This window comes from Phyllopteryx taeniolatus, chromosome 3 (assembly GCF_024500385.1).
Source record: "Phyllopteryx taeniolatus isolate TA_2022b chromosome 3, UOR_Ptae_1.2, whole genome shotgun sequence".
Taxonomy (NCBI): Eukaryota; Metazoa; Chordata; class Actinopteri; order Syngnathiformes; family Syngnathidae; genus Phyllopteryx; species Phyllopteryx taeniolatus.
Window position 1 is genome coordinate 33,666,913 of NC_084504.1, and position 18,879 is coordinate 33,685,791.

At 47.4% G+C, this 18,879-nt stretch overlaps 1 protein-coding gene across 7 annotated transcripts; it reads left to right on the plus strand.

The window, feature by feature from the left end:
- The first annotated feature begins 683 nt into the window (after window positions 1-683).
- ntng2a (netrin g2a) lies at window positions 684-18,865 on the plus strand. Of its 7 annotated transcripts, XM_061768956.1 has the most exons (14): window positions 725-1,131; window positions 2,603-3,051; window positions 7,304-7,562; window positions 7,640-7,785; window positions 8,147-8,385; window positions 8,921-9,093; window positions 9,220-9,243; window positions 9,912-12,098; window positions 12,265-12,438; window positions 12,557-12,631; window positions 12,901-13,068; window positions 16,205-16,348; window positions 16,428-16,514; window positions 16,588-18,865. In XM_061768956.1, the coding sequence occupies exons 2-14, from the start codon at window positions 2,827-2,829 to the stop codon at window positions 16,725-16,727; spliced, it is 4,041 nt and encodes a 1,346-aa protein (XP_061624940.1). In that variant the 5' UTR covers window positions 725-1,131; window positions 2,603-2,826; the 3' UTR covers window positions 16,728-18,865. The 7 variants fall into 7 exon arrangements, with proteins under 7 accessions (XP_061624942.1, XP_061624938.1, XP_061624939.1 ...); XM_061768954.1 differs by lacking the exons at window positions 16,428-16,514; window positions 16,588-18,865 and having other exon boundaries at window positions 689-1,131; window positions 9,912-10,532; window positions 10,635-12,098; window positions 14,688-16,342; XM_061768955.1 differs by lacking the exons at window positions 16,428-16,514; window positions 16,588-18,865 and having other exon boundaries at window positions 690-1,131; window positions 2,603-2,681; window positions 2,908-3,051; window positions 14,688-16,342.
- The last annotated feature ends 14 nt before the right edge of the window (window positions 18,866-18,879 follow it).

The window sequence follows — 18,879 nt, forward strand, 5'->3', positions numbered from 1 at the left end:
GTGTGTATATATATATATATATAAAATTATAAAGATGTACCTGTTCAAAAGTCAGTGTTCTGTGTAACGATGAGTCTAAGAATCACCTTTATTGTCATTGAAATTGAAATTTGTTCTGTGCATTTTACCCGTCACTGTGAACACACACACACTTGTTCGTGGAACACACCGGAGCAGGGGGCAGCTGAAGCGCCCGGGGTATCGGTGACACCACCGCCGTGAGTCCGGGGGATGTTGTCGGACGGTCCGGTCGGGGTCTTGAACCTAGGTCCGCCCACGCTGACGGGCGATGATCTTAACTTTGAAAAAGGATATGTACAATAAACCAAACTGAGAATGCTGCGTGGCGTCACGTCACCTCAGAAATGTGACAATCGAAGTGACGTCAAAGCTCAATCGGGGGCTGTGCAAAGTGCGGGTCTCAGATCCACCGAAAAATTTACAGTATCAAGAATTGTTCCTCAAATCTGTCCATTTTATTGTTTTATTTGATGTATTTTATTTATTTTTGAGTGTTTCATTCTTAAACAGTAATCTAAATGATAATTCACTATTATTTGACATGAATAAAGTGTACTACAATAACAATTCCTGATATTGTCATTGGATGACTTTCTTGTTGTCTTCGCTATCTGCGGTTGGCCAAGTCAAAAAGTGGCTGGAAAACTTAAAGAAGGAGGGCTAAGAAGGAAGATTAACATAAAGAGATTTAACACCCGTGTGTGCGCGTGCGCGCGCGCGCGTGAGACAGACCATTTGAACATAAAACCAAGAAACGAATGAAGTCATGTGTTCCTAATAAAGTGACAGTCATCTGCTTAATGGTAATGATGATGATGGTGATTATGATGATGATTATAATGATGATATGTGATGATGAAGTCAAAGGAGGCGGGGCCGGGGAGTGAGGCGTCAGAAGAAGAAGAAGCGTAAAGAGGATGAGACAGAAGGAGATTAGGAGAGGAAGAAGAGGAGGCGGAGGACTGAAAGAAAAAGAGAGCTGTAAGAAAGAAGAAAAAGAAGCCAAAGGAAGAAAGAGAGAATCAAAAGAGAAAGAGAGAAACCGCAAAAAGAAGGAAGACGCCTCTCTGACTTCGAGCTTGATCGACTCTGAAGAGCAATTGAAAAAAGGTGAGACGTTGTTGTGAGTGGATGAGTGTAGCGCCACCTTGAGGCCATTTCCTCTTACAGGCTAGACGAACAACTACATCAAAGACTAAATTGTTGACCACGAGCTTGATTGTTCTCCTTAGTGAGTGCAAATGTGCGACCCCAGCTAGCCTTTAACTCCAACCGCAATTCCAATGAAAACATCAATAAAAACACAATACAATGATTTGCAAATCATATTGAATTGAATACACTACAAAGACAAGATATTTCATGTTCAAACTGATCAACTTGATTGTTTTGAGCAAATAAATCATGAACTCGCAACACGTTCCAAAAAAAGCTGGGACACGTGGCAACAAAGTTGAGGAATGCTCATCAAACACGTGTTCGGAACATCGCGCAGGGGAACAGGCTCATTGGGAACAGGCGGGTGCCATGATTGCTTCCCTGAATTGCTCAGTCCGGAAGTGCAACTTGAAACTCTACCGTGCAAAGCAAAAGCCGTTCATCAACAACACCCAGAAACGCCGCCGGCTTCTCTGGGCCCGAGCTCATCGAAGATGGACCGATGCAAAGCGGAAAAGTGTTCCGTGGTCCGACGAGTCCGCATTTCAAATTGTTTTGGGAAATTGTGGACGTCGTGTCCTCCGGGCCAAAGAGGAAAAGAACCATCCGGACTGTTATGGACGCAAAGATCAAAAGCCAGCATCTGTGATGGTAAGGGGCTGTGTTAGTGCCAATGGCGTGGGTAACTTACACGTCTGTGAAGGCACCATTAATGCTGAAAGGTACATACAGGTTTTGGAGAAACATATGCTGCCATCCAAGCAACGTCTTGTTCATGGGCACGTCCCAACTTCATTGGAATTGGGGTTGTACAAGTGTACATGTAGTTTAGTACATTATTAAAGTAAAAGTCCACATGTACAATACTACATAGAAGTATATGTTCATGTATACTACTTGGGGAAAAGTGTAAATGCACGACTTTACATACGACATAGAGCATGTGAACACAACACAAGCAGACAAGCCTGCCAACGTGTTACGGCTTCACATTTTGTTGTTATCACATCATGTTACATTGCAATGCATCACGTTCCGTTTTGTTACATCTTGTTCAGTTGTGAAACACGGTGTAGCATTTCGTTAGTGTCACATCATGTTACATTGCGATGCATCGCGTTACATTTTGTTAGATTGTGTAACATAGTGGAACATTTTGTCGTTGTCACATCGTGTTGCATTGCGATGAATGACATTACGTTTTGTTACGCTTTGTTACATTGTGTAACATAGTGTAACGTTTTGTTGTTGTGACATTATGTTGCACTGTGGTGCATCATGTTACTTTGTTACGTCCTGTTGAATTGTATAACATAGTGTAACACAGTATTGTTGTTGTCACATGACGTTACATTGTGTAATATTGGGGCACTTTCCGGTCATGTCCTCAGACAATGTTGTCCTCGTCTACATTGTTAATTAGGGTGTGTGTGGACTGACAGACGTTCCAGCCCGACTGACGCACGCGGCATCGTCACCGTGACAATCACTCAGCTGCCACGGTAAGCAGCAGGTAACGAGCAGCTAACCATACTTGCAGTTTCCGACACACCAAGAAATGAAGGCCGTGCGGGCAAGCGATGCCTCACATCCCTGAGGACCTCGCTGCCTCACGAGGACTCCGCGTCCCCCCCCGAGGACCCGCCCATGGACCGCCTCAAGCCCCTCCCACTCCTGCTCCTATTGGTGACGTTCTGTCGATGTCAATTTGACGCCTGTCGCTCCAAGGTGGATCCGGGCTGGGAAGCGGGGCCCGTATGGGAGGATTCCGCCTGCCAGCCGCCGCCCGCTAACATGAAAGAAGCCATGCAGATACGAGTTGATCCACCGGGGGTCACCTGCGGGAACCCCCCGGAACGATTCTGCACTCTGGTCAGTGTCCTCGGTGCGTCTTCATGTTGTCACATCTTTGTGTCCTCCTCTCTTCTGACTGCCAGCCCTTTTCAAAGCAGGGGTCCCAGTTTCACTGAATATTGTGCTCTGCGACAAAATAAGCACCAAACCTACCAAAAGAAGGCATCGACATTCTTCTTTCAACAGAAAAAAAGACTTGTTTCTCGTTTTTTCCGTTCTTTAGAAATCAGCGGTAGAACATGGATTGGCTTTAACATTTCACCTTCAACAAAGCAGAACTGTGACTTTGATCTCATATTTTGTTCTTTTGTGACACCTCTAACCAGAGGTATGGACTCGAGTCACATGACTTGGACTCGAGTCGGACTCGAGTCTAGAATTTGATGACTTTAGACTCGACTTGACAATATGCTGAAAGACTTGCAACTCGACTTGGACTTGAACAGCAATGACTTGTGACTTCACTTGGACTTGAACTGATTGACGTGAAAAGACTCGCTACGTTGACAAAGCAACACTTTTTAGCTTTCTCTTGCTGTTTTACTACAGGAAAATATGATAAGTGACACCATAATGCTTACGGTTTTAATGATCATTTATGAGGTCAACGTGTCCTACGCCATTATTGCTAATGTGTAGTTAGTTTCATAAAAAAAAAAAAAAAAACAGTAGAACATAAATCTACAATAAATGTAACAGCTAAATAAGGTATACATTCCTTTAGTCAGTGTAGTGTTCTCAAGAATCGGTCTCGTATCGTATTTCGTTTTTGATTCACTTTATTTACCAATCGATCAGCACACAGCTAGCATCTATTCGAGATGAAACTACATTCTTCTTCGTGTCCTTTTCTTCGGCTCTTTTTGACATACTATTTTTATGTAATGCCCCCTAGTGTTCTGACTGATGTACCACAGTTGGATACAATTATGCCTTTATAACAAGATGACAAAATTGTGTTCCTCTTTTTTTAAATTAATACCGTATGTTTTTGATACTCACAAGAAATGCCAAGTTTAAACTGAAATCTATTTATATTTGTGTTTGAAATTGAAAATGCAGTTTCCTGCTCTAGGCACAATCTGAATTTAAGAAAAATACTGTTGATTATCGAAAAGAGGAAACCAATTGGTCGTTCATTATTAAGTAAAATGTCTCATATTCATAATTGCCCTTTAACCGAACAAAAATATATTTTATCCTCATACTTAATTATTCCGATAGAATTGTCAGTAGAATATTCGATTACTAATTGCAGCACTACTGGATGCAAATTGTCATTTGTGACTGGTCAGTTTAATGTCCATTCATCCATCCATTTTCTAGCGCTTATCCGAGGTCGGGTCGCGGCAGCAGTAGCTTTAGCGGGGACGCCCAGACTTCCCTCTCCCCAGCCACTTCATCCAGCTCTTCCGGGGGGGGTGCGGGGATTGCCGCTATGACAGGCACCGACCACCTTACGGCTACAACTCCGGTCGGCCGCCTGGGCAATGGAGGCGCGGAACATGGTCCACTCGGACTCGATGTCCCCCCGCCTCCCCTGGAACATGAACCAAGTTCTGTCGGAGGTGGGAGTTGAAACTCCTTCTGACAGGGGATTCTGCCAGACGTTCCCAGCAGACCCTCACGATACGTTTGGGCCTGCCACGTCGGACCGGCATCTTCCCCCACCGTCGGAGCCAACTCACCACCAGGTGGTGATCAGTTGACAGCTCCGCCCCTCTCTTCACCCGAGTGTCAAAGACATGCGGCCGCAAGTCCAATGACACGACCACAAAGTCGATCATCGAACTGCGACCGAGGGTGTCCTGGTGCCAGTGCACGTGTGGACACCCTCATGCTTGAACATGGTGTTCGTTATGGACAAGCCGTGATGAGCACAGAGCTCCAATAACAGAACACCGCTCGGGTTCTGATTGTGGGGGCCGTTCCTCCCAATCACACCCTTCCAGGTCTCACTGTCAATGCCCACGTGAGCATTGAAGTCCCCCAGCAGAACAATGGAGTCCCCAGCGGGAGCGCTCTCCAGCACCCCCTCCAAAAAGGGTGGGTACTCTGAACTGCTGTTTGGTGCATAGGCACAGTCAGGACCCGTCCCCTGACCCGAAGGCAGAGGGAGGCGACTCTCTCGTCCACCGGGGTGAACCCCAACGTACAGGCGTCGAGCTGGGGGGCAATAAGTATACGCCTCTCACCGTGGGCAACTCCAGAGTGGAAGAGAGTCCAACCTCTCTCAAGAGGACTGATACCAGAGCCCAAGCTGTGTGTGGAGGAGAGTCCGACTATATCTAGTCGGAACCTCTCGACCGCACACACCAGCTCAGGCTCCTTCCCTGCCAGAGAGGTGACATTCCATGTCTCTAGAGCCAGTTTCTGTAGCCGGGGATCGGATCGCCAAGGTCCCTGCCTACGGCCACCGCCCAGGTGGCACTGCACCCGACCCATATGGCCCCTCCCACAGGTGGTGAGCCCATTGGAAGGGAGACCCACGTTACCCTTTCGGGCTGTGCCCAGCCGGGCCCCTTGGGTGCAGGCCCGGCCACCAGGGGCTCTCCACCTCCAGGCCTGCCTCCAGAGGGGGGCCCCGGTGACCCGCGTCCGGGCAAGGGAAAACTGAGTCCATCGTTTGTCGTCATCATAAAGTGTCTTTGAGCCGTGCTTTGTCTGGTCCCTCACCTAGGACCTGTTTGTAATGGGTGACCCTGCCAGGGGCAAAAAGCCCCAGACAACTTATCTCCTAGGATCATTGGGACACACAAACCCCTCCACCACGATAAGGTGACGGCTCAAGGAGGGGCAGTTTCAGGGTTAGGGTTACTTTAATGTCACTTCAGAAATAAAATGAGAAAAAGTATGTCATAGCATAGCATTTTCATAGAATCACTGAAAACGTCCAATCAATCGGTGTGACGATTGGTTTTAAAGGTGCAAAAATGTTCATCAGCCTCCTAGTTTTCTTATGAAGGTTCAATGCACTTGTTTGTCAAATTTGTTTTGATAAATAAATATGGATTTCTAAATATTATAAATATATAAATGCACTATATAATATACATATTCAATAAATATAAATTATATATATGAAAATATATTTTTATTTTGTTGGTAAAAAGACTCAAAAAGACTCAAAACTCATTGTGTAGGAACTGCGACTTGACTCGGGACTTGCATGTCTCGACTTGAGACTTGACTCGGGACTTGCTGGTCTCGACTTGGGACTTGACTCGGGACTTGCTGGTCTCGACTTGGGACTTGACTCGGGACTTGCTGGTCTCGACTTGGGACTTGAGTCGGGACTTGCTTGTGTCGAATTGGGACTTGACTCGGGACTTGCTTGTGTCGAATTGAGAATTGACTCAGGACTTGCTAGTCTCGACTTGGGACTTGACTCGGGACTTGCTGGTCTCGACTTGGGACTTGACTCGGGACTTGCTTGTGTCGAATTGAGAATTGACTCAGGACTTGCTAGTCTCGACTTGGGACTTGACTCGGGACTTGAGGGCAAAAACCTGAGACTTACTTGTGACTTGCAAAGCAATGACTTGGTCCCACCTCTGCCTGAAACTATAAACCAACAAAACCAAATCCTAGAAAGGGATTTTGATGGCAAAATAATCATTTATTAACAAGTAAGAAACATGGCGTCAACGCAGACTCAGCGCATGGCTCGCGTTAATTGTCAGCGCCTTGTTTACATGCCGTTGGCCATTCATTACATCAACCGCGTTACCATGGCAACACACGCTTTGTAGTACCTACCACAACACATACTCCGTTTATAGCATATATGCAGGTATATGTATATATACATACGTTGCTGGAGTGTCAGGTGCCTAAACTTGTCCAATTTCCAATGAATTGGCATTTCTCTCTCTCGCTCACAATCAATGGGAAAAGATGAAATTCACTGCCTAATCTTGTCTTTCATTTTCTACTCAAAAGCTGTGCCGATCTCAAAGCGATACAACATCGCCATCTACAGGGATTTGCTAGTCATTAGCATGGTATACAAACCTGAATTTCACAGACATGCTAGGCGAGACCCTCTTCCAAGCCTTCCATTGAAAACGTAGTTGACGTAGTGTATATGTTTGTCGGGGGCAGTAAACAGTCGGATTCCAGTTAATGAATAGAAACATCCACGGCAGTCAACGAGTTAATGTCTTTATGATGGAATGTCCTTCATGTCCTTCCATCTTCCTGTGCTCGTGTCGTCACGTCTTGATATTTTCCTGTCCGCACGTCTGCGTCACCGTGTTGCCTTGATTAGGAGAACCCGTACTTGTGCAGCGATGAGTGCGACGCGTCCAGTCCGGATTTGTCTCACCCGCCTCAGCTGATGGGGGACCGGGAAAGGGGCGGGCTCATCACGTACTGGCAGACGGTCCCGTGGTCCAAGTATCCCGAGCCGCTACTGGCCAACATCACGCTGTCCTGGAACAAAAGTCTGGAGGTGGTGGACGACCTGGTGGTCAGCTTTGAATACGGACGCCCCACCAGCATGGTGTTCGAGAAGTCCACGGACAAAGGTGAGACGGCGTACGTCCCTTGTCACACGGTCGGCGTAGTCCCCCGGTCACGCTGTTTGTCGTACTTCCTGCGTCAGGGCTGACGTGGCAGCCGTACCAGTTCTATGCCGACGACTGCATGGAGACGTTTGGCATGCCGCCCAAGCGAGTGTCTGACTTGGCGCCCAGCAACGTGACCAGGGTCATCTGCACAGAGCAGTACTCCAGATGGGTGGGCGCCAAGGTGACGTTTGGACAGCAACCTTTCAAGAATAATCTCGTGGCTTAGTTTGTGTAGCATTGTTAAGCAACATACGGATGACAAAAGCCCTCATTGGATGATCAAATCAACAGTATTCTGGTCCGGGGTGGAGCAGAAATGCTAATGCACTAATGCCAAAGTTCAGACGAAGAAGAAGGTGGCATTTGAGGTTGGAGAAGAGATGCAAACATGGTAACACGAACCATTAGGAAGAGGAAACACAGGAGTGTTTGAGTTGAGAGCAGAGACACTAACAGGCTAACACGCTAGCATGCTAATGCTAACCTCTAGGTGGTCTTTGAGTTTGCAGCAGTGATGCTAACATGCTAATGCTAACCCCTAGGAGGAGAAGACGGTGGTATTTGAGGTGGGAGCTCGCTTACGAGTGTTTGCGGGCCCCAAACTCCTGAACACGGACGCGTTGTACACGCGGCTGCAGAGCAGCAAAGCTCTGCGAGACTTCTTCACCTTCACCAACCTTCGCCTTAGACTCCTGCGACCGGCTCTCGGCGGGACTTATGTCCAGAGAGATAACCTGCTCAAATACTTCTATGCCATCTCCAACATCGACGTACCTGCCAGGTACATCCAAAACCACATTGTCACTTGCTTGAAATCACTTGTTTGTTTTTTGGGGGGGGGGGGGGGGGGGGGTTGGTTTCCGTCTCATGCAAATATATTATAGAATTATATTTAACCACTTTTATGACACCTCGAGCAGTTGTTTTTGAAAAAAGCGACGATCAAAAGGTTGAGACACTTTTTGAGGAGACTCTTCGAGTCCCACTATGGATTTTCCCTGGCGGAGGCAGCACTTCGTCACCCAATTCCACTTTGTCAATGAGTGTAGCTGCTCCCATATCGACAACTTTGCCTCAACGTTGCTTGAAAATGGAGGCCTGGCTGCCCAATCATGGGTGGAGAAACTCCGTGTGGGGATGGGATTATGCAATTCAACCAAATTGTGACATCACAAAATTGCGCATTTTCGTCGCTAACTGAAGGTTCACTTGGTTAACTACACACGAAAAACCACCACTGCGCACAACTATTTTACACAAAAATCCAAACTCCATTTTCACAATATGTTCCTACAATTGTTGCGTGTGTGTTACAGGTGTAAATGTAACCTGCACGCATCTCGTTGTGCGCTACGTGATGCCACGCTGATGTGTGACTGTGAACACAACACAAGCGGACAAGACTGCCAACGTTGCAACGCCGGGTTTGAGTCCCGCAACTGGATGCCCGGAAGCTTCCTGCCTCTATCCAGAGGCACCGCCAACGCTTGTATGGCACACACACACACACACACAATCAGATCTTTTGATTACTAATGTTTTGATATCTACAGTGTTTGTTGTATTCTTCCAGTCTTCCATAGTATTTGTTTTGTTTTTGTATTTTGTTTTTTAGGTGAAGCAGCAGAAACAACAACCAGTAAGTATCTATCTATCCATCCATCCAGAAAGATAGGCAGAAGCATTATGGCGAAACGTTAATCTGTCGTCTTCGTAAAACAGCGACAAGTGGTTTGTGTGTGTGTGAGTGTGTGCGTCCATTTGTTGAATCTTTTTTAGTGCATTAAAATGTCAATCTCTATCTCACACACACACACACACACACACACACACACACATACATATACCAAATCCCTGAGCTCATATTTGAGGTTCTGAAAGCGATTTCAGGATCCTTTTCTTTCAGGTTTTGAAAGAAATTCCAGGTCAGCCTAGGGTTCTGAAGGTGGCTCCAGATAATATGTGAGGATCTAAAGAAGGTTTCAGGTCATGTATGGGGTTGAAAAGATCGTTTCAGCTCAGACAGTATGTGAGGATCTCAAAGAGGTTTCAGATCGTGTGTGAGGCTCTAAAGGAGATTCCAGGTCATGTAGGAGATTCACAAGGAGTTTAATTTGGGGATGAGTCTGATCTTGATTTGACAACTTTACTCGGTCTACTTTCATTGCCTTTGACTGTGCTTAATTTGGTGTTATTGGATTTATGTTCAATTGTGTTAGCATGCGAGTGTGTGTGTGTATGTGTGTTAGTGCGTTGTTGTAGAAAAGTGAAAAGGACTAAAAAGCCGTAAATGTTCTTCTCTGACAGTGGCTGATGACTCTGACAGAAGTTCTGCTTCAACACGTGGAATCACTGACACTTATTCGACTTCCACTATTGACACTTCTACTTCTTCTAGTCTTATGACTTTGACTTTTGATACTAAAACTGACGTTAGTGGTACTTGGACTGCTTCAACAATTGCAACGATCGCTTCTTTGGACACGTCTGATACTTTCTCTACCTCTCCTATGGACTCTTCTACTTCTAGTTTTACTACTAGGAATTTTGGTACGTCTGCTGACCTTAGTGGTTCGTGGACTACTTCCACTTTTGAAACTATTACGTCAATGGAAACAACTGATACTTTCTCTATTTCAACGACTATTGACTTGTCTTCTAGTTCTACTTGGACTGCAGGTGGTTCTGCTGTTCAAATGGCTAGCTCTTACAGCTCAGGAACTGACAGCTTTATGACTGACAGTTTTATGATTTACAGTTCTGCGACAGACAGTTTTACACCTAACTCTGTCACAGTTTTGACAGAGTACAAAAATATGAGGTCTTCTACTATTCCGGACTCCGTAGGTCTAAAGTGGGGAAGCGGTGACTCAGCATCAGCAGGCGGTGCTAGCGTTCCTCCGGCGGTTCCTGCTGTTGGCACCTCAGGTGTCCGTCTGCGTTTAGACATTAGCGGTCCAATGGTACCAAGTGGCACTAGGGTGACCTCAAACATCAACGCTGACTCTCAGGTGTCTATTTCTGACCCAGTGACTCTGCCCCCTGACAAGACCGACTTTGTCCCCTTGTGGACGTCCACCAGCAGCTTCTCACCTTCAAGCTCAAGTTTCTGGATGTCAGAAGTAATTCCATCCGATGGCACGGTCCCTTCCAGAGATACTCCAACTCCTCAGACTTCTACTGCTGGAGATCCTGAATTGACACCGGGAACTTCTAATGGACCTCCTCCCGAAGGATCTCCTACTGATGACCTGCTCCCCATTGAAGCTTCTGAAGGACTTCTTCCTGATACTTCTCCCGATAATGTAACTCCCACTCCCAATGGACTTCTTCCTGACAGACCTTCTGATCTACTCTCCACTAATGTACCTCCTCTCGACAAAACCGTACTTGAGATACCGACCCCTGATGGTGCCTCTCTTGATGTCCCTCCAGAAACCAAGTCCACCAAGATAAATGTTCCACCTGCCGATGTAGCTCCACCTGATAGTCCGCTTGGCAAGCAACCTCCTCGTGAAGATGCAACGCCCCCTGAACGAGACAGTTTGGATCAAATTGTACCGTCTGACAGATCTCCTCCAGACACAACTTTCCCTGAAGCAGCTCCTGTGGATGGAACGCCAAGTGATAGAACACAGCTGAAAAGATTTCCGCCAAATTCACCTCCTGATGCAACTTCTTCTGATAGAGCTCCTCCTGACAGGCCCTCTTCTGATGTAACTCCTTCGTTGGTTGAACCTTCTTCTGAAGTACTTCCTCCCGAGGTGCGCTCCCCAGCTCCTGATGCTGCTCTGAACATACCTCCTTCGCAAGTTGGAGAAATTGTACAGGACAAACAGCCAATTGCAGCAGATTGGTCAGAGCCTACTGCAGACTTGGCCCCAGTAGACTTCACCTTCCCTTTTTCAGAAGATCGGGATTCCACTGGACTAGGAACAGAAGACTCCAGTCTAGATGCTGGATTAGATTCTGTTGATTCAGATTTCACTGGCCCTGAAACACCACCTGAAACAGAACGTTCAAATCAGTATTCTGGATCAGATTCAGTTGACCCGGATTCCACTAGACCCGGAACACCTCCTAAAACAGAAGATTCAAGTCCAGATTGGGGATTTGAGACAGTAGATCAGGATTCCAATGGCCCTGGAACACGTCCTGGAACAGAAGACTCTAATCCAGATTCTGGTTTGAATTCATTCGATCGGGATTCAACTGCACCATCGACACCTCTTGAAATAGAAAGTCCCAATCCGGATTCTGGATCAGATTCAGTTGAGCGTCGTTTGGATTCCAAAACAGGCCAAACAAGAGCTGAAAGCCGTCAGGAACCTGAATCACAGTCTTCGGACTCTAGCCCTAAAATTCCTGAGCAGAAATCAAGACCTGATTCTCCTGAAAGATTTGACGAACCAAGAGAGGATTCTTCTTTGGCAACTCAGCAAGGAGAGCAAGAGTCAAACAAATGGAGAAAAGAGGAGAAAACCAGCGAAAAAGGTGATGGACGGATGGATGGATGGACGGATGGATAGAGAGATAGAGAGATAGATAGATAGATAGATAGATAGATAGATAGAGAGAGAGATAGATAGATAGACAGATGCTTGTTAGTGAATTTGTTTAAATGTGAAAGAAGTAGCTGAACAATGTGTTTGATTGACAGCTGTGGAGTCGGAAGACAAAGAAGGTTTGAAGGAAGGAGAGGAGAAAAAGAAGAAAGAAGAGAAGGGAAAGAAAGAGTTAGAGGAGAAGAAAGTAAAAGAGAAGGAAGACGAAAAAGATAGTGAAGAGAAAGCGAAGAGAGACCAGAAAGAGGAAAAAGGCTATGAGAAAAAAGGTAACCAAGGAGCATGGCGCCAGTATTAGCTTTAGCGTTAGCGACGAGAGTATTCCTGATGCGTTGCCACAGTTACACGTCTTTTCTTTCTTTTCTTTTTTTTTTTTTGCCTGTGAAGCGACTCAGAAGATTTTGATACCCGGCAGCGCGACGAGCAGCAAACTTTCCAAAATCGCCTACGTCACCTTCCAGGGTAACCCCGCCCCGGCAACTCCAGCCCCTCCCCTTTCACCATTTGTCCCCTCCCCAGTGGCTCTGACTCCTCCCACATTTCCCCAAAACCTCCCTGGTCATGATCATGAGTTTAGTGATCATGTAGTGATTGGCATAGTTGTCACGCTTGACCAACATTCATGAGCTGTGTTAGCATGATTGTACACCACACGTATGTTAGCAAATTCTTACCAGATGTCTCAGCAACATTTGTGTGTGTGTGTGTGTGTGTGCGTGTGTGTGTGTCAGAGTGCGAGTGCAACGGCCACTCGAACCGCTGCAGCTTCATGGACTTCCTCAACGTGGTGACGTGCGTGAGCTGCAAACACAACACCAGGGGGCACCGCTGCCAACACTGTCGTCTCGGTTACTATAGGAACGACCAGCTGCCGCTAGATCACCAGGATGTTTGTGTGGGTCAGTCACGCACACACACACACACACACACACACACGCACACACACGCTTGCTTACATTGTGAAATACCAACAGTCTTTGTTGTTGGTAAAGTAACCAACAAACAAGAAAACTGATCCGATTTTTTTTTAAAAAGGCAATCTGAACAAAAAGTGCGACTGAATAGTGGAAATCCAGAAGAATTGCTCCCCCCAAAGGTTTATAATTGCCTATGATGCCACACAAGCACGACATGAAACTCGGCAACTCACATGAACACAGTTGTTTGATACCAAGATGCCACAAGAAGGCGCCATACGGGGTCCGACGTAACGCATATCGGAAGTTATGGACTGGCGGCGTGAGCCCGCGTGAGCTCATTTACATGTGCCAGGACGCATGCAAATCGGATGTTAATGAGCCATGAAGAAGCTCTTGAAATCGGCAGGCCGGGGTACAAATCCCCACTGCAGGAGCTAAGTTTGGATAAACTTTTCAAACATTTTCAAAGTTGGTGTCCATTTTGGTGGACACCAACAGTGAGGGATGCCGTCAAGCTGAAGGAGGAGTCCTATCGGGCCTTTTTGGCCGGTGGGACTCCTGAGGCAGCCGATGGGTACCGGCTGGCCAAGCGGAATGCAGCTTTGGTGGTCACTGAAGCAAAAACTCGGGTATGGGAGGAGTTTGGTGAGGCCACGGAGAAAGACTTCCGGACGGCTTCGAGGAAATTCTGGTCCACCATCCTGCGTCTCAGGAGGGGGAAAGCAGTGCACCATCAACACTGTGTATAGTGGGGATGGGGCTCTGCTGACCTCGACTCGGGACGTTGTGAGCCGGTGGGGAGAATACTTCGAAGACCTCCTCAATTCCACCGACACGCCTTCCCATGAGGGAGCAGAGTCTGGGTTCTCTGAGGCGGGCTCTCCTATCTCTGGGGTTGAGGTCACCGAGGTGGTTAAAAAGCTCCTCGGTGGCAAGGATGAGATTCGCCCGGAGTTCCTCAAGGCTCTGGATGTTGTAGGACTGTCCTCCCCTCTGCAACATCGCGTGGACATCGGGGACAGTGCCTCTGGATTGGCAGACTGGGGTGGTGGTCCCCCTTTTTAAGAAAGGGGACCGGAGGGTGTGTTCCAACTACAGGGGGATCACACTCCTCAGCCTCCCTGGTAAGGTCTATTCAGGGGTGCTGGAGAGGAGGGTCCGTCGGGAAGTTGAATCTCAGATTCAGGAGGAGCAGTCTGGTTTTCGTCCTGGCCGTGGAACAGTGAACCAGCTCTACACCCTTGGCAGGGTCCTCGAGGGTGCATGGGAGTTTGCCCAACCAGTCTACATGTGTTTTGTGGACTTGGAGAAGGCATTTGACCGTGTCCCTCGGGGGGTTCTGTGGGGAGTGCTTCGGGAGTATGGGGTACCGAACCCCCTGATACGAGCTGTTCGTTCCCTGTATGATCGGAGTCAGAGTTTGGTCAGCATATCCGGCAGTAAGTCGGACTCGTTTCCGGTGAGGGTTAGACTCCGCCAAGGCTGCCCTTTGTCACCGATTATGTTCATAACTTTTATGGACAGAATTTCTAGGCACAGCCGAGGCGTAGAGGGGGTCCGGTTTGGTGGCCTCAGTATTGCATCTCTGCTTTTTTCAGATGATGTGGTTCTGCTGGCTTCATCAAGCCGTGACCTCCAACTCTCACTGGAGCAGTTCGCAGCCGAGTGTGAAGCGGCTGGGATGAGAATCAGCACCTCCAAATCTGAGACCGTGGTCCTCAGTCGGAAAACGGTGGCATGCCCTCTCCGGGTAAGGGATGAGAACTTGCCCCAAGTGGAGGAGTTCAAGTATCTTGGGGTCTTGTTCACGAGTGAGGGAAGAACGGAATGGGAGATCGACAGGCGGATCGTTGCGGCGTCCGCAGTGATGCGGACTTTGTATCGATCCGTTGTGGAAAAGAAGGAGCTAAGCCGAAAGGCGAAGCTCTCGATTTACCGGTCTATCTACGTTCCTACCCTCACCTATGGTCAAGAGCTTTGGGTCGTGACTGAAAGAACGAGATCCAGGATACAAGCGGCCGAAAGGAGTTTCCTCCGCAGGGTGTCCGGGCTCTCCCTTAGAGAGAGGGTGAGAAGCTCGGTCATCCGGGAGGATCTCAGAGTAGAGCCGCTGCTCCTTGACATCGAGAGGAGCCAGATGAGGTGGCTGGGGCATCTGATTCGGATGCCTCCCGGACGCCTCCCTGGTGAGGTGTTCCGGGCCACGGGGACGACCCAGGACACGCCGGAGAGACTACATCCTTCGGCTGGCCCGGGAACGCCTCGGGATCCCCCCGGAAGAGATAGATGAAGTGGCTGGGGAGAGGGAAGTCTGGGCGTCCCTGCTAAAGCTACTGCCCCCGGATGGATGGATGGATGGATGGAAGAAGAATCACCTTTGATTGTCATGAACATGCATGCATGCACACGTAATTTGTTCTCTGCATTTTACCCATCACAGTGAACACATACACATGTTAGTGGAACACACCGGAGCAGGGGGCGGCTGAAGCGCCCGGGGGGCATTTCGGGGTATCGGTGTCTTGCACAAGGACACCACAACCGTGAGCCCGGGGGATGTTGGAGGATGGTCCAGTCGGGGTCTTGAACCTAGGTCCCCCGCGGTGGCAGGCGATGATCTTAACCATTGGGCCACGGCTGCCCAATGAGGGTAAAATGCCGATTATTTTCCCAGACTCCCAGCTCCGGCAACGTCCGGAAACACTCGGCAAATCTCGGCGCATATCTGGAAATGTTTCTACTTCTTCGGTTTTGTGAGCTCACGTGAGATTTCGAGATCGGCGGCGGTGTCGTGTGTGGAGATTTTCGGAGCACACGGTATGACTAAAACTGTTAAGTGACTGATTTTTTTTTTCTTCATGTGGGGGGGTCGGCAGCTGTTTCAACAATCTTTTAAGATTTGAAAAATCCTCATGTGCGTACTCGGCCTGACTGGGACGGATTGCCACTAGCGTCCAGGTGCGTGCCGTTGCTGCACTCCTCCCTGCTCGCCGCGCCCCCTACAGGAAGACAAGAAAGAAACACAGCGAACAAAAACCCAAAACAGGATTCCGAGTGGCTCACGACGGTGTTGCGCTGTTGTTGTTTTGTCGTGTGGTGTGTGCGCGCGTGTCAGAGTGCGAGTGCGACGCCGTCGGCAGCCGGTCCAGGCACTGCGCCGCCTTGGGGGCGTGTCCGTGCAGGCAGGGCGCCACCGGGAGGCGCTGTGAACAATGTCTGCCGGGATACACCCGGAGAGGAGGTGTGGTCGGCTGCACAGGTACGTGGAACCAGGGGGAGGGATCTGATGGTCGATTGACGGATGGATGACTAACTAACAAGTCGTAACTGCCAATCAGCCAACGTGTGCGATGAGGCTCAGTCGTGTCAGAATGGCGGCACGTGTGTGGACTTCCTGCGCTGCGAGTGTGCCGACAACTTTGCGGGTAAGCGCGGCGTGATGATGTCACGTCAGGTGATGCGCTTTGTGACATATTGCTGTGGTGTGTGTGCATTCAGGTGTGTACTGCGAGCAACGCGTGTGTCTGAAGAACAGCGGTTGCCTTGACGACAACACAAGCGCCGCCTCGCCACCGGTGACCTCACGGCTCCGCCTCCCGCTGACCCTCAGCCTGATCGCCGCCGCCGCCGCCTTATGATTTCAGGGCGACGCTCGGTGATGTCATAATTCCGTGACGCGGCGTAACCGAGCCTGCGGGCGGCCTGACTGTTGTTGACATTTTCTATTAGCTGTGGACTTTTTTGTTGACTGTTGTTGACTTTTTATGGGACTGTTGACTTTAAGCTGTTTATTGTCATTCACAGTTGAAGTTTACAGTCAAACTAAACAAAACTCAGAGAATTATAACTTGTGTATTTCAACAACCGCATAAATTTGCCTCAGCTTAATGCTAACACAATGGTCAACACCGTAGACGGGCTAACAAACAGCATCTCTGGTGTTATAACGTTAAAGAACACATTGTGTTGACACATAATCACAGATAATGATACTCATAGGCATATATTATTTATCCTCTGCAAAAAATGGCAAAAACTACTGCAGCTTATTGAGCAGTTGTGACCGTCCTCTTCCTGTATATCCCTGTCTATATTATACTGCCCCCTGGTGGCCGAGGTGCACATACGAGGAGCTGCACAACTCATGAATCATGACGCACGAACTGTTTATTTCTTAACATTTAATTGTTTTCTTTTTTTAAACTATGTACACGACACACACATTTTCCTTCCTAACAAACAAGTTACACATTTTGTCGCGTTTTATAGCAGCTGTAACTGATTAACAGCAGTTGCACTGGTTTCAATTTCACGTCACTGTTTGAACTTACAAACGTACGATCAACATGTATCACCAAATGTAGGAAAGTATCGATAAAACCAAGCAAACATCAAATCTCGTGTTGTCACGTCTGTGACTGACAGGCCAGCAATTCAAGATGATTCCTGTCCACGTTGTATGTCCAGTATGTCGTGATTCGGGACTCTGGAATGATGAATGACGTTGACAATCATTCACTCATTCCCTTTGATCCCCGATTCTTAAATGAGCCACTCATTGGTCCTCAGTCGGAAAAGGTCGGTCGGGGATGAGATCCTGCCCCGAGTGGAGGAGTTCCAAGTATCTCGGGGTCTTGTTTCTCATCCTGTTGACAATGAGTGCTTTGTCTTTTGTCTTCGTTTCTTTCTCTCCCCTCTAGAAACTTTGTTCTGTTTGACTGATCGATTCTGATTCGCAATAAACATCAATTCTAATGCTAAGAAACCACAGCGGAAGCTTAAAAACTCCACTGTTGGTCGGAGGTAAGGAAGCGTATTGCATTCACTTGGATAAAAAAAAAAAAATAAAAAAAATCGTGTTTTTCTGAGTATTTTTTTTGAGGGCTTTGTTTTTTTTGAATATTTTTTTCTGTTTTTCTGACAAAAAAATTTCCACCTGCTTTTCTGACTTTTTTTTTTCAGTTTTTCTGACAATTTTTTTTCCGAGTTATCGGGACACATCGAACTCACGCGAGAACTCACTAATGGCGGATTACTGCTGGGCCGGGATTGCGGTACATACGCCGGGCGAAGCCGATTCCGGCGCCTCAGTTGCACACCGTGCGGGTCCAGTATTTTCATCAGTCTCCTGATCGTCTCTTGAGTCACTGCGTAGCCAGCCTGAATGCATTTTAAATGCATCATCTTGGATCCATGGAGCATACCATATCTGTCCAACTGATTCTGGACAAACATTGCTGTATCGAGCAGATCCGAATGGGCTTTCCTCCTGAACAAACGCAAAGTCCGCAGGTGCCTGCGTAATGTCGACAAACTAATAACAATACCATCTATGTGACTCAAAGACAGAGTATCTCCCAGTGTCTTAAACCAATATCAAAATAAAACTTGATCAAACTAAATAAGCCGGTCATGTTGCTTACTACGGAGTCCGCAAAGAGTCACTTTCAGTTCGCAGGTTCTCGCGTGAGTTCGATGTGTCCCGATAACTCAGAAAAAAATAGTCAGAAAAACAGGTCGAAAAAAATTTGTCCGAAAAACAGAAAAAAATAGTCAGAAAAACAGGTGAAAAAAGAAATCGTCAGAAAAACTGAAAGAAATACTCAGGAAAATAGAAAATAAATTATTCCAAAAAAAACAAAGCCCTCAAAAAAACAGGTTTTTTTTTTAATATAAGTGAATGCAATACGCTTCCGCATTCTCAAAAAAATAAATAAAAAAAAAAGGTAAAAAGTTTCAATGATTAACTTTGGATTTGTGCACATAAAATTACTCGAGAATAATTATGAA

Coding starts and splice junctions, on each gene's coding strand:
- ntng2a (XM_061768953.1), top strand. CDS start 2,827: ATGGACCGCCTCAAGCCCCTCCCACTCCTGCTCCTATTGGTGACGTTC. Junction 3,052..7,303: donor CGGAACGATTCTGCACTCTG/GTCAGTGTCCTC, acceptor TGCCTTGATTAG/GAGAACCCGTACTTGTGCAG. Junction 7,786..8,146: donor CCAGATGGGTGGGCGCCAAG/GTGACGTTTGGA, acceptor GCTAACCCCTAG/GAGGAGAAGACGGTGGTATT.